Source organism: Hoplias malabaricus, chromosome 9, assembly GCF_029633855.1.
Source record: "Hoplias malabaricus isolate fHopMal1 chromosome 9, fHopMal1.hap1, whole genome shotgun sequence".
Taxonomy (NCBI): domain Eukaryota; kingdom Metazoa; phylum Chordata; class Actinopteri; order Characiformes; family Erythrinidae; genus Hoplias; species Hoplias malabaricus.
Genome location: NC_089808.1, coordinates 11306395 through 11321378, shown reverse-complemented (window position 1 = coordinate 11321378; position 14984 = coordinate 11306395). Strand labels below are relative to the sequence as shown.

Genomic DNA, 14984 nt, shown 5'->3' with positions numbered 1-14984 from the left:
AGAGTGATGACACTTTCCCACTAACTGGGTGCATTCATAGTTTTTAGAGTATGTGAAATAAATGATGACCTGTTAACTTCAAAGATATGTTACACTGCATATGTAAATGTGTATTCTAATCAAATTTACTCTATCTGTCTTAAAAATCAGATATAACTGACCATTCTAAACATCTGGTGTGCAAAATTTTAGGATTTAAAAAAAAAAAAAAAAAAAGACAACCGCAGGACTAACTTTTACAGAGAGGAGGAGGGTGAAAATGACAAGGGAAAAAATAGCAAGACAGGAATACGTTTGAATCGCCATTCCACCTACCAATGTGTGTTTTTGGACCATGGGAGGAAACCAGAGTACCTACAGCAAGCAGACATGGGGAGAACACACCAAACTCTTTACAGTCACCTGGAGACGGGCTGGAGCCCACAACCTTAGGCCTCTGGAGCTGTGTGACAGCAAGACTACCTGCTGCGCCACCGTATTGCCCCCAAAAAGCTTCAAACTGCTTGCTTCAACACTCATCTCATATCTTGTTGAGCTATAATCTCAGACACTTAAATCAGCTGCTACGTCATCTTTTGCTCATGCTACCTCATGGGTAGGATATTCCATTACGCCAGACAGCTTTAGTGAAAACTAAACATGCAAAGTTCTGACACTCTCACAGACCAAAGGATGGAGAGAAAGAGAAAGAGAGTGAGGGGAAAGTGAGGTTAGTGGAATAAATGACTTAATGATGCTAAATGCTAAAGGTGTTTTACCAGATTTCTCATAAGCCTCATACAAAGTGAGTTTAGTTATTATCATGCTGAGATGAAAAAAGGGAGATTTTTCCAAATTTATTTTTAATAGAAACAACACTACTGTCAATCCAACCATACCATACCCAACAATTCAAATTTTACTCAAAATTATTAACGTTATTATAAGATCTATTTTTAAACCATATGCTGTTAAATTTGTTTCACCTATTCTGTGTAATCTGTTCCTCCATTTCCCACAACACAGTGCAGTTTAACAGTTACCGTATTATAGACCTAACTAGCTATGTTTATTTTTGTCCCTACAGCTTCAGAATAAGATTTGTACAGGGACAAAGTGCAATTTTCTTGGACAAGGCTAGCTAACAAACACAACTCCATTACTACACCTCAGCCAACATAGAAAAAAGACAGGCTGAAAATTAAACAACCAAACAAATATGCAAATCAAAACAATACAAACAAACAAGCACACAAACAAATGACACACTCAGTTACCATAAGAAAACAAAAATGCAATACAGTCAACTACTAAAGCCAAACCCAAATTTGCTTGTGAATATTTTACATTGATTCTGAACATACATCCTGAAATATATGATCAATCTGAATTTCCATCAACGTGTCTTGGCTATCAATTCCACTGCAGCTGATTTTTAGGTGCAAAGCACTCAATGGAACTGGCTTGTAACTCAATCACTCACATATATAAACTCATGTTTAGGAACTGCTCCAACAAGGGAGTGCCATTCAGTGCTTTGCATCAAAGCTACTTTGTGTCCTTATTTTGTATGAGTTTGAAACCATCAGCTGTTCTTTATGAGAATATTGCATAATGAACTGTCAAAAATGGTGCAAATTTATTTAAATGAAAAACCTTAACATTACATTTAATTTATTTTCTATTTCAAGTTATTATTCCAGAGATACAAGGTTTTATAATAGCAACAATATTTAAATATATATTAGTACCCCTATGACATTGAAATATATTATCATATGTTGTCAGTAAATTACATTACATTTTTGTATAGGCATTAGCCTAAAGGCAAACTGTAGTGCCAATATTACATTTTTAAATTCATTAAACCTGCTTAAACTAATGGTTTCTCTATAATACAGATCTGGAAACGTCTGTTTTCATACAATGATAAAAACCAATTTAGCAGATAACTGAAATTCAGCAGCTCATTTAAACACACAAAACAAGAAATCCCAGTAATCACGACAATCCAATTTTAACGCTGTAACAGCACAGACTGAAAGTGACCCAGTACAAAGACGGTAAAGATGGAAAGAATGGGTACAGACAATTCAAATTTTTGTTCATATCAGCAGGCTGGAGAAATAAAGCTGGGACAATATTGAAAAATGCATCTGGATTAAAAAGCATCACAACAGTTTCCCATTAACTCAAATGTTTGGTTTCTGAAGTCTACTTCTTTAGATTTACACTGGAGCTACAAACTATGAATGGAGGTAAATGTGCAAAGAAGCATGCAGTTCTTATAACACTACTCAGTAGGCTTGAAGTGTCTATTAGTGTAGGTTCAAGTAAAAGGGGTTTAAGATATTAAAAGATATTAAGTGACACATTTTGTGTTTAGGTAATAAGGCCATTCTCATTTACAAATCAGTTAAAATTGTAATAAACATTCCCAAAATACCTGAATCTACCCTAGTCTTTAGCTACTATCATTGTTAAGTAATCTCAAATATACTTGCTAATATTGTTTTTGACACTGCATAACAAGCAAAATGGACACAAACACAGATATACAGGCTTCAACATTCTGCTACTGTTTTCATGGTTAAAAGCATCCAATACATGTTAGCTACATCATCTTCGTGGCTCCAGTGCCATCTAAAATGCAAATTTAAGACACCAAACATGTCTTGGTCAATTGGCTACATTTGGGGTAAGAGGAACTGTATATTTTTGGTCAGCCTCTCACCATAAGTGTGCATAAGTATGGTGCCTTCTCTAAGTTCCCAGAAGTATGTATTGTTCCACAGGAAAAGATCTCCTCAAGTGCTATGTGCTCAAACAAAGAGAAATTCGGAATTCTGGAGTTCAGCAGACATACGAGGTATACAGGTCCTGAGTCTTAAGGTACAGCTCGCATACAATGTACAGAGGCTTCAGCAGGGGTTTTGTCTCCAGATTTGTAGGATGTTCCCCTCAACGTTTCAACACAGGACTGGCCCTTTCTGGGTCTTTCTGTAGAGCCTGAAGAACCTGCACAAACAAAATGCATTGTTATCTTGTTAATTGGAAACTGTGGGAAATTTAGGTTTGATTTTGTCAAAAAGCATCAAAAAAAAAAAAGGAAGAAAAGTGAAATAAATAAATAAATAAAAACCATAGGAACGTTATTAAAAACAATGCTAGTAAAAATACTTAAAATAGAAGTGAATTGGCTCAAATATACAAATGAAACACTGAACATGACTAAAATTAACAATTTAAAATCAGGGCAGCAACAAATGTGAATAGTTCAATGGGGTAACCACTGGACTTAAACATCAGTGGACATTTAGGGAATGTTTTCTGATTGTTAAGAAAGATCAAATAGCTACCTGGTATATAGAGTGAAAAAGATATGATAAGATGATTGCTTTGACAGATATGGTTTTTCAGGTGGTTGTTAATGTATGTGACTGCTAGGTTGTTGCTATGTGAGTGCTAAGGTGTTGCCAAAGTGTTTCTAGATGGTGAAATTGTAGGCCAGGATCTTGATGAAGTTGTTCTTACATTATTTCAACTGGTTGCTATGGTACTTCACGTATGTGGCTAGGTGCCCCAAGTACCAAAAATGTTGCTAATTCAGTGCTATGCCATTACTAAGGGTTCCACTAATGGATGCTAGGCCATCCCAGGTGGTTGCCTGGCCGGCTGCTAAAGGTATTAAAATGTGGTTGCTATGGGAGCTGCTTTGTTTCTTTTAATGACTGCCAAGGTGCCCTAGGTGAACAGATGCTATGGTATTTCATGTGGTGGCCCAGGTGGTTACTGGGTATTACTGGTATGTGTATGTCATCTTGACATAAGGGTTTGAACCCCATTTATTTCTATGGGGAAAACATGACAAATATTTGGTTACTACCTGGAAACACACAATTACAGTTAATGCAGGTTTGGATTTTAAAATGCATTTGTAAGACCAAAGAGACAGAAAGAGACAAAGAAAGGGATAGAGTGTACCTGAGTCCATTTTCTGTTCTTGCAGCTCATGCTGACAGCTGCAATGGAAGAGAAAAGCGTGTGTGCATTGATGTTTTCAGGGAGCCGTGTGAGAAACTGAGCATTGTGGATGAAGTCCATGTGAGTGAGAACATCCTCGTACAGCCGCAAGATTCCCAGAGCAGTGCGGAACAGGAACTCCTCACCATCCCGACAAAACACATCCCAAACGCGGCATGCCACGTCCAGCGGCAGGGATTTACTGTACAGGGTGAAGATCCTACACAGAGAACAGTAAACAGAGGACAACTAGAAAACACATGCTCTACAGAATGAAGATCTCTGACAGAAGAGATAACAGCAAAGTAAAAACTACACGATACAGAGAGAATATCCTGCACAGAGAACAAATACCAGCATCGTAATAGATAACAGTACTGCAATAGAGCACTTACAGTTCAGAGTGTAGATCCTACAGTATACAGAGCACAATCATAGCAAACTCAAATTTGTATTTGGGTCTGACAAATACAACATGTATAACTTTATTAACAACTTCAGATGCTCAGTTTTACACATGAAAAATTATACCTGAACCATAACCTATTCTAAACAACCATGGTATTTCAAATATAAAATATTGGCAAATATGCATTTGCTTTAAATAAATAAATAAACAAATAAATAAAAAACATGCAGAATGATTATTAGCTATCCTATAAGTTATCCTCGGGTGTTACTAGGGCAGTTGCTGTGGCATACTTAGTGGTTGCTAAGGTGCTTTTGCTAGGTAATTGCTATGTTATACAAAACAGTTTCTCACCAACTGTTGGATGGTTGTTTTTAGGTTTAGGCGGTATAGCAGTAATATAATGCTTTTTAAAAATATGGACCATACCCCAAAATGAGCACAGTATTTATGACGTGTGTGTGGTGCATCAAATGTCTCTTCTGTGGTTAAGTATTAGGCCATAAAGTAAATGTATGTGCATTTAAGGTACCCACAGGTAGTGGGCGCTATGGGATCTCACAAACTAGTGATGTCACACTCTGAAAATGTATGGAGAAAAAAATATAAGCCCAGTAGCCCAGTTCATTTGGTCAGCTTTACACCTCAAATTAGAAAACCTCCACAAAGCTCTGGTTTATTCATGTACATGTGCCCTTAGTGGCACTGTGTATGCAGAAGTTAGCGAACAACTAACCCTAGCTATGCTGAGATCCGCAGTACAGCCATAATTTTAAAGTGGGTGCTGACCACTGATTTTCTGAACAATAGAGCTGGCCCAAGTATTTGGTTATTCAGATATTTGGTCGTTGTGTATGTATTCTGTTTCTAATTTTGAGATTCATATATTCAGTTTTTTGTATAAATTTGGTTATCGATACAGCCAACGCTTCACTCAACTCACATTCAGGCTCTCCTGCAGTAAAAAGTGCTCTCCCCACTCCACCCATATTCAGGCTTATAAATATAAAAGTCTTTGCACAAATGAAGCCTAAAACAGTCATATAAAAACAGCCTAACATGCTAAAACAACAAACTTGCAACAAAACGAGGCTACACCACAGTTCATTTTGTCAGCAGTTTGCCTGAAATTAGAGCATCTCTGCTCAAACCGACTAATTGTGTATACTCTGTGACCTTAGTTAGCAGGTTAGCAAGCATAGGTAGTGAGTAAAGCCGCCCTGGAGAATAGCCGCCCTATTCACAGAATATACAGGCCAAAGCTCTGAAGCCATAAAAATGGTATTCAGGACCTACACATTTGTTTGGTTGAATGGTTGTAATGTACTTGTAATGTTGTGACAGCCTCTGCTCTGCTCCCTGTTCATTCCTACGGGATATTCTGTAAATATTCCCTTACCATACAGAAACCATACAACAAACTAATTAGTGTAAGACATAAGAATGATGAACAAATTTTTCACTCCATTCATTCTTACTTTAAAATATGGGGAAACAAATGGGAAAAATACTATATAAATTAACTAAATAAATTTGATATCAAATGAAAGCAATTTAAACTTTTACCTAATTTAATGTAGTAAGACACATATCAAGTTCACAAAAACTATGCACATCCATGTCCCATATTCTACATGAAGATCTGTGAAATATTCACATAGCTAAACTAAAAATGACCATTTTAGGGAAACTTGAAAAACTTTAGGGAATCTTGTTAACTCAGTGCACTGTAACTAAATAAATACATCTTTGCATTATAACTGTATATATCAGTGCAGTATATGTGGATTGTAATGTCATGTTTCTTTCACATTCTTAGTTGTTTGTCATGGACAGTGTCTTTATTGTATGCCTCAGAACAGCACATCTCAAATTAGCTTGGCCATGTAATGACCCACAGATTTCCAAATTGATATTCACAGCTAAAAATTCCACAGTGGCTTTCTCCAACACGTGACAATTCTGTATATTGTGTAAAGCTCTCAATAGATCATAGTCACACTTCATCCGTCTAAAAATAAAGAGTGAATTTCCCCCCAGAGTAGGAAGAGGTAGGAGTGATAAATATGTTTTTGTAGCCGTTTGATGTATGCAAACTTTTGACCCAATTAATATCTGATATAGGAAATTAAAGCTGAAAAATAAGTCTCTAACTAATTGTTTTAATATTTGATGTAAACAAATAAAATGCCCTAACTGACTTGTCTGAATAAATATGATGATGATATGAAATGTGGAGGTGTGAAAAATGTAATGCCTTGACCTAGGCCTCATCTGTATATGCTGTGTCAATGACGGCATGTTTTTGTTTGTTTCTCTGCACACACCTATAAACATCGTATGTTCTTTCTAAATATATAGGTGTCTTTCCAACTAAATTATGAAAGCTATGTGAGATAAGTGTGAAACGCGGGCAGCTTCAGTTCTACAACACACACCCACAGAAAGACAGGCAGCCATCTAATGGTTGTGTTAACCACATCAAGTAGGTGAGAAGAAACAACCTCTCTGTAAAGCCTTATCTTACTCCATCTCAAAACCATTACTACATCTAGGTATAAAATTGTTTGACTGGCTAAATTCACTTATTGAAATCTAAATAATACATATTCTACAAAGAACTCAGTCCTCCACTTCTAATGTACAATTGCTCCATTTGCTGTGCAATTTTAAATCTTTTTCAAGCATTATGTTAGACTAAGGAAATAAACAGAGATCTAGAGATTGATACAGTTTTTTTTACATATTTAAATATGTTCCCTGTGGAACATATTTAATTTCATTGAAAAATCATTTGAAAATATATAAAAGCTACAACGCATTTCAATATAAACTAAATGACTAACAATTTTTGTACATTAATTTGTCAAATAATTATTAGCAACAGAAGCCTGTCAAAACTCTCAAAGAGACGTGTATTATCTGATTCCCTTACCACAAAATCATATGCACATAACCCGATTACACAGACACTGATATTTCTCTACATATATTTTCAAAGATGACTTGTGAGAAAGTGGAACACTGCGTTTTATATATATATATCCATCCATTATCCACCGCTTATCCGGGTCCGGGTCGCAGGGGAAGCAGTCGGAGCAAAGAAACCCAGACCTCCCTCTCCCCAGCCACCGACTCTAGCTCCTCCGGGGGTATACCGAGGCGTTCCCAGGCCAGTCGAGACATATAGTCTCTCCAGCGTGTTCTTGGTCTGCCCCGGGGCCTCCTCCCCTTTGGACATGCCCGGAACACCTCTCCAGGAAGGCGTCCAGGAGGCATCCGAACCAGATGCCCGAACCACCTAAACAGGCTCCTCTCGACGTGGAGGAGCAGCGGCTCCACTCCGAGTCTCTCCCGGATGTCCGAGCTCCTAACCCTGTCTCTAAGGGAGAATCCAGACATCCTGCGGAGAAAACTCATTTCAGCCGCTTGTACCCGCGATCTCGTTCTTTCGGTCACTACCCAAAGCTCGTGACCATAGGTGAGGGTTGGGACGTAGATTGAACGGTAAATCGAGAGCTTTGCTTTTTTGCTCAGCTCTCTCTTCACCACAACGGACCGGTACAGAGCCCACATTACTGCTGACGCTGCACCGATCCGCCTGTCAATCTCACGCTCCATCTTTCCCTCACTCGACATGGAATCCTGAGACCACCAAACCGGACACCCGCCGCCACTTGGCTACGCCGAGAAATTCTGTCCATAAAAATTGTGAACAGAACCGGTGACAAAGGGCAGCCCTGACGGAGTCCAACTCTGTCTGGAAACCAGTCGAACTTATTGCCAGCCATACGAACCAGACTCCTGCTCTGTTTGTACAGGGACTGGATAGCTCATAACAAAGAGTCCAGTACCCCATACTCCCTGAGCACCCCCCACAGAATACCCCGAGGGACACGGTCGAATGCCTTCTCCAGATCCACAAAACACATGTAGACTGGTTGAGCAAACTCCCATGCACGATCCAGGATCCTAGCGAGGGTAAAGAGCTGGTCCTGTGTTCCACGACCAGGGCGGAATCCGCATTGTTCCTCCTGGATCCGAGGTTCAACTATCAGTCGGACTCTCTTCTCCAGTACTCCCGCATATACCTTACCGGGGAGGCTGAGGAGTGTGATCCCCCTATAGTTGGAACACACCCTCCGATCCCCCTTTTTGAAAAGGGGAACCACCACCCCAGTCTGCCAGTCCAGAGGCACTGCCCCCGATGTCCACGCGATGTTGCAAAGACGTGTCAACCAGGACAGCCCCACAACATCCAGAGCCTTGAGGAACCCGGGGTGAACCTCATCCATCCCCGGGGCCCTACCGCCAAGGAGTTTCCCTACCACCTTGGCCACTTCAGCCCCAGTGATAGACGAGCCCCCCCCAGGGTCCCCAAGCTCTGCTTCCTCTGCGGAAGACGTGCTGGTGGGATTGAGAAGATCCTCGAAGTATTCCTTCCACCGTCTGGTGACGTCCCCAGTCGAGGTCAACAGTTCCCCACCCCCACCATATACAGTGTTGGTGGAAAACTGCTTTCCCCTCCTGAGTCGCCTGACGGTTTGCCAGAAACTTCTTGGAGCCGACCGAAAGTCGTTATCCATGTTCTCACCGAGCTCCTCCCACACCCGAGTTTTTGCCTCAGCGACTGCCGAGGCCGCAAGCCGCTTGGCTCCTCGGTACCTGTCGGCTGCCTCCGGAGTTCCCTGAGCCAACCAGGCTTGATAGGACTCTTTCTTCAGCTTGACAGCCCCACTCACCCGGGGATTGCCACCCCGACAGGCACCGACAACCTTGCAGCCACAGCTCCACTCAGCCGCCTCAACAATGGAGGTCCGGAACATGGCCCACTCGGACTCAATGTCACCAGCCTCACCCGGGATGCAGTCAAAGCTCTGCCGGATGTTGAAGATCTTTCTGACAGGTTCCTCTGCCAAACGTTCCCAGCAAACCCTCAGCACACGTTTGGGCCTGCCAGGTCTGTCCGGCATCCTCCCCCGCCATCTGACCCAACTCACCACAAGGTGGTGATTAGTTGACAGCTCAGCGCCTCTCTTCACCCGAGTGTCCAGAACATATGGCCGTGTATGTTCACAACTGTGACGAGCACAGAAATCCAATAACTGAACACCACTCGGGTTCAGATTAGCGGGGCCGTTCCTCCCAATCACGCCCCTCCAGGTCTCACTGTCATTACCCACGTGAGCGTTGAAGTCCCCCAGCAGAACAATGGAATCCCCAGAATGAGTGTTCTCCAGCACTCCCTCTAGGGTCCCCAAGAAGGCATGGTACTCTGAACTGCTGTTCGGTGCATACGCACAAACAACAGTCAGAGCCCTTTCCCCAACCCGAAGGCGCAGGGAAATTACCCTCTCGTCCACTGGGGTAAACCCCAACGTACAGGCGCTAAGCCGGTATATATATATAATTCTTCTTTTTTGTGTTAAACTCAGCAAATAAATATGCATACAAAAAATGTCTGTATTTATATAGAAAGATTGACAGAGTGTAGAGTGAAATGCTGTAAGCTAGAAGCCAGAATGCATTTTCATATTGTTATCTCTTGGAATTTGTTTTTGTTATTAAATTATTAATAATATACTGTAATTCACAATGACTGGGAAGAAGCCAAGATTGAGAAGTAAAAGCAGTACTTACCAGTCAATTAGATAAATATCAGGTGTCAAGTTGTTATTCTTAAAATGTGCAAATAGCTTTGGTAGATTTTCTTCAAAAAACACTTCAAATGCAGCAAAGTATGTCAGCATCTGAAAAAAAAGAAAAGAAAAAACTGTACATTACAAATATATTTTTTGTTACTGTTGCAGTCAGCATTTTTGCTATTTTTTTAATTAATTAAAAAAATAATTTGAGGACACTAGATATATTCCCATATTTATACTAAACAGAAACCAACTTAAAAATAACTCTTACATTTTAACTGTTTTAAACTGTAATCAAGGTTTTATGAAGTGTTTTGACAAACTGGTCTTCAGTCATCTGAAGGAGATGTTTCCATCATCACTGGCCCCTACCAGTTTACTTACCACACAAACCGATCAACTGAGGATGCCATTTCTACTGCCCTTCACTCTAACCTGACTCATCTGGACAACAGGAACACATATGTATGCAGTTCCTTGAATCCATGTCCGCTTTCAACATAGTCGTCCCCAATAGGCTAGTCACCAAGCTCAGTGACCTGGGTATCAGCACACCACTGTGTAACTGGGTCTTGGACTTCGTAACAAAAAGACCCCAGGCTGTGAGTTTGGGCAATCACACGTCCTCCAGCCTCACTCTGAACACTAGTGTGCCACAGGACTGTTGTTTGTTGAGCCCTCTGCTCTTCTCCTTGTTTACACATGATTGTATCCCGGTACAAAGATCCAATGTCGTCATTAAGTTTGCAGATGACACCACTGTGATCAGACACATCAGCAATGATGATGAAACAGCATACAGTGATGATGAAACACCTGGCTGTCTGGTGTTCCACCAACAACTACTTATTCAACATCAGCAAGCCCAAAGCGCTCATTGTGGACTACAGGAAAACCAAGCACTGCACATACTCTCCTGTTGAAATCAATGGAACCGATGTGGAGTGTTTTTCAAGCTTCAAGTTCCTAGGTGTTCACACCTCTAAGGATCTTTCAGCACATCCCTTCTGGTTAAGAAGGTGCATCAACGTCTTTTCTTCTTGAGGAGGTTAAGGAAGGTCTCTTTCCTCAGATCCTCACAAATTTTTTACTGATGCAGCATCAAGAGCATCATGACCAACTGTGTGGTATGGCAACACCACTGTGACTGACAGGTATGCCCTGCAGAAGGTGGTGAAGAATGCCCAGTGCATTATTAGTGCACAGCTCCCTGTCATCAGAGACAAGTCCTGTCTGAATACAGGACTTTCCAACATGCGCCCTCACACTTGTGAAGACATTTACCTACTGTTAAATTACACAAATGTTAAAAATAACCTCAGGATATATTTATCCCATGAAAATCGACGAATGTGTGAATATTCAGTCCTAGGGTTAAAGAGGATTATGTAGGTTTTCTTAAGAAAAGGTCCTGGAGGAAGCACCTTCTGATGAATTGTGTGGCAAAAATCAGATGAGTTGTTTAGGCATGTGGCCACAGTTAGGTGTTTATTTGTGAGTGCACCTAACCTCACACCAGTTAATAGCATTAAACTGTTTTTAACAGCATTTATAATGATTGTGTGAATGATCACTTGTGAGTTTGTCTTTTTGCCATTGTCTTGCTCATTATCTACGATAAAGAAATAGAAGATAAGGTCATTGATGGCTGGACTGTTCTCAGAACAGTGGTGATAGTTTAAAAAAGGGCCAGTAGTATTGCTGTACATGATCTACACTGTGAAACACATGTACACAAACATTCCACCATCATGTGTGTTCTGTTAACTAACTTCCTAAAACATGCTTTTGCAATTATTATCAAACTTATTACACAAGTCTCTCATGTGAGCATAGTTTCAGGATAGCCTAGAGTGAGTTGATTACATTTGAGAGAGAAATTAAATAAGATGTAATATAAAAGATTAAATTAGATTAGATTAAATGTATTTGTCACATACAAAGTTATACATGTTAACACAAAAAAAGATTACACGTTAACACAAAGTAATATTGGATTTATTGGAATTTGGAACATTGCAGCATGATCAGGCATCAGATTAAGAGTGTAGGAATCTATATATCATTTTCCTGGATTTAGCTAATGCATTTGGCTAAGTGCAACATAAATTTATGTGAAAAGGATATTCAGTTTTGCTTTAGCACAGGGAAAATTCATACATCAGGGCAGTGATTAAAAATGGGTATAATGGCTTGATGTATAATTTCATCATTAGCATTTATAATGGCAATCGAGGTAATAATTAGGGTTTTAAGTGGGTTGTAGGTGGGGAGAGGCTGCATGACGGTACTCGGCTTCCCCAGTTAGGGCTTACATGGATGAGATGACACCAGGATCAAAAGATGCAGTGGTAAAAGCAGCCGCAACAGTCACAAAAGCAGGAAGGAAGTGGAACATGAAAGTGGCCATGCAGGTAGCCAGGAGCTCATTAGATCTAAGGGATGTGACTGGCCAAGTACAATGTGGAAGAGCAGGCCTTGGGTCAGGTGATTTATGGAAAGCTTTTAGTAAGGCCACATCACCAGAGAGAAGGCAAATGATTCATTCATTCATTCATTATCTGTAACCGCTTATCCAATTCAGTGTCTCAGTGGGTCCAGAGCCTACCTGGAATCATTGGGAATCACAGGAATACACCCTGGAGGGGGCACCAGTCCTTCACAGGGCAGAAGGCAAATGATGACTAGTTTTATTTATGAGTAGGAAGAGGAGGCATGGTGCACAACAGCAGCGTCATGGGCAAAATAAGGCCAGTGACTTCGATGGGAGAATCTAGAAAAGCGGAAGATTTCCTGGTAAGAGTTGTGGGCGATGGAAGCAGGACGTATTAAGTTTTTTGCTGGGAGCAACTTATGACGTCCTTCCAACACCGCAAAATCTTGGACAGTGGGTAGGTGAAGACCCTAGTTGTGGATTATGTACAGGGGGTTGGCACAGTGAAGCATATTCATATATCAGCTTGTAAAGTTAGTTTGTCACAGGGTCTGTATACATAGAGACATGATCAGGTGCTAAAGCTTTTAGCATGTTTGTTGGACAGCAAATGGCTAGAGGTTAATGCCTTGACAAGTAGTTATTGTAATAAAATATGTTTGTGCGTGAGGGGGAATTTTTTCAAGAACTTGCATAGGCTACAAATATTGGTAGATGGGGAGAAGCATGAGACTGGAAACTGCTGGTGGAAAAAAAGCTGCCGATCCCACCATAGTGTTAACTACACTGAGGCCAGACATGGTGATCTACTCTGAAAGTAAATGGATAGTTTATTTCATAGAGTTAACGGTTTCATTTGAGGATGAAGTAGTTGAATTAAAAAGGAAAAAGCTGAAGTAAGTTAGGAACAAGGGTGGCAGGCACATGTGAGACAAGTGGAGATGGGTGTTAGGGAATTTGTAGCCAAGTCAGCCACATCCCCTACAGTTCGGCATCAGGGGCCTGAAACTAAGCTGTGAAAGAATTATCAGAAACAGCTGAAAGGTCTAGTCAGTGGTTGTGGATAAGGAGAGCACAGATTACTTGGGGAAATGCACTGTAGAGATGCTATTGTGACTGTTGGTGATGTAGCGCACAAAGTTCACATGGAACTGGTGGCATTGAGAATGCTTTAACGGTGTCAGCGGGGCTAGGTACAGCATTAGTCACCAGGGAGGCCAGTGACGATTTACGGTTGTTGATGGTAAAAGGAAAGGTAGGACTGTAAAGCTGGCTTGGAGGTGGGTGGGCCTGGGATGCCAGACCTCACTGTTGAGCCTTCTGGAGGTGTTGTGGGCTTAATTCAAACACCAATGAGAGGAGGTGCCTACCTGATGACCCTTGTGAAGAGCTAGTGATACAGTGGGTCGTTTGGGTACTCATGGGCTGGGCTCAATGAGTAACTGTAGATGTTAAGGATAGCTGGTTGCTTATCGGATCATAAACGGCCACAGCAACCTTAGTTTTGAGGTGTAGGATTCTACAGGAACTTTGTGTCTGCAGGTAGGAAGAGTGTGGATATTTTACATCTTAAGTTTTAAGAATTTTTGAGTGTGTGAGAGGAAATAGGGAATTAAGGTTGATCAATAAGTGTGTCTCTGTGGCTTAAGCCAAATTCTTTTCTTGCCCCCTGCTGACCTTGTGCCATAAACAGGACCTGGAGTGACCTGTAGTGTTTGTTTTATGACACCCGATAAAGACTGTCATGCACCAATTTGGGGCTTATGCATGCTGGAAGGGTTATCTCAAATTCCGATCTGGGCAAAGTGGAGATGTCTCTGAAAGTGATCAGTCTAAATTCTAGCATTAAAGTCCCCAAAAGTAAAATTTCTTATTAAAAATTAAGCACATTCATCATACCGCACTTCATGTATAAATCACATAACCACGCTGTTATTTATATACCACTTTAAATGCATCAGAAACATTAACAATGCCCTGTTGTAAAATTACATTACTCCAGTTTCCCATAATTAACTAATTAATTGAAACTTAGGACAGCTTCAAGCCATCTTAGCAAGGCTGATTGCAGTGCAGTGTAAATTTCTTTGGACATATTCTTCCACTCCTCAATGTTAATTCTTTTCAGTACTTCTATGTGCCGGCGCAGCAGGTAGTGTTGCAGTCACACAGCTCCAGGGGCCTGGAGGTTGAGAGTTCAATTCCCACTCCGGGTAACTGTTTGTGAGGAGTTGGTGTGTTCTCCCCGTGTCCGCGTGGGTTTCCTCCAGGTGCTCCGGTTTCCTCCCACAGTCCAAAAACACACATTGGTAGATGGATTGGCGACTCAAAAGTGTCCATAGGTGTGTGTGTGTGTGTGTGTGTGAGTGAATGTTTGAGTGTGTGTATTCCCGCCTTGCGCCCAATGATTCCAGGTAGGCTCTGGACCCACCATGACCCTGAACTGGATAAGCAGTTACAGATAATGAATGTGTGCCTCCCTTTTTCCTTCTTT

The 14984-nt window shown here is 41.0% G+C and overlaps 1 protein-coding gene across 3 annotated transcripts in view; it reads right to left on the bottom strand.

Annotated features, from left to right (window-relative positions):
- Nucleotides 1–803: 803 nt before the first annotated feature.
- Nucleotides 804–14984, bottom strand: part of tbc1d14 (TBC1 domain family, member 14) — a 54357-nt gene continuing 40176 nt past the window's right edge. The window contains exons 13-15 of one of the 3 annotated variants that reach the window (XM_066681472.1): nucleotides 10052–10161; nucleotides 3964–4222; nucleotides 804–2997 (exon numbers count right to left, since the gene is read on the bottom strand). In XM_066681472.1, the coding sequence (XP_066537569.1) occupies nucleotides 2941–2997; nucleotides 3964–4222; nucleotides 10052–10161 (426 nt within the window). In that variant the 3' untranslated portion in view covers nucleotides 804–2940. The remainder of the gene's footprint in view (nucleotides 2998–3963; nucleotides 4223–10051; nucleotides 10162–14984) is intronic. The other 2 variants (XM_066681471.1, XM_066681473.1) reach the window with 2 other exon arrangements.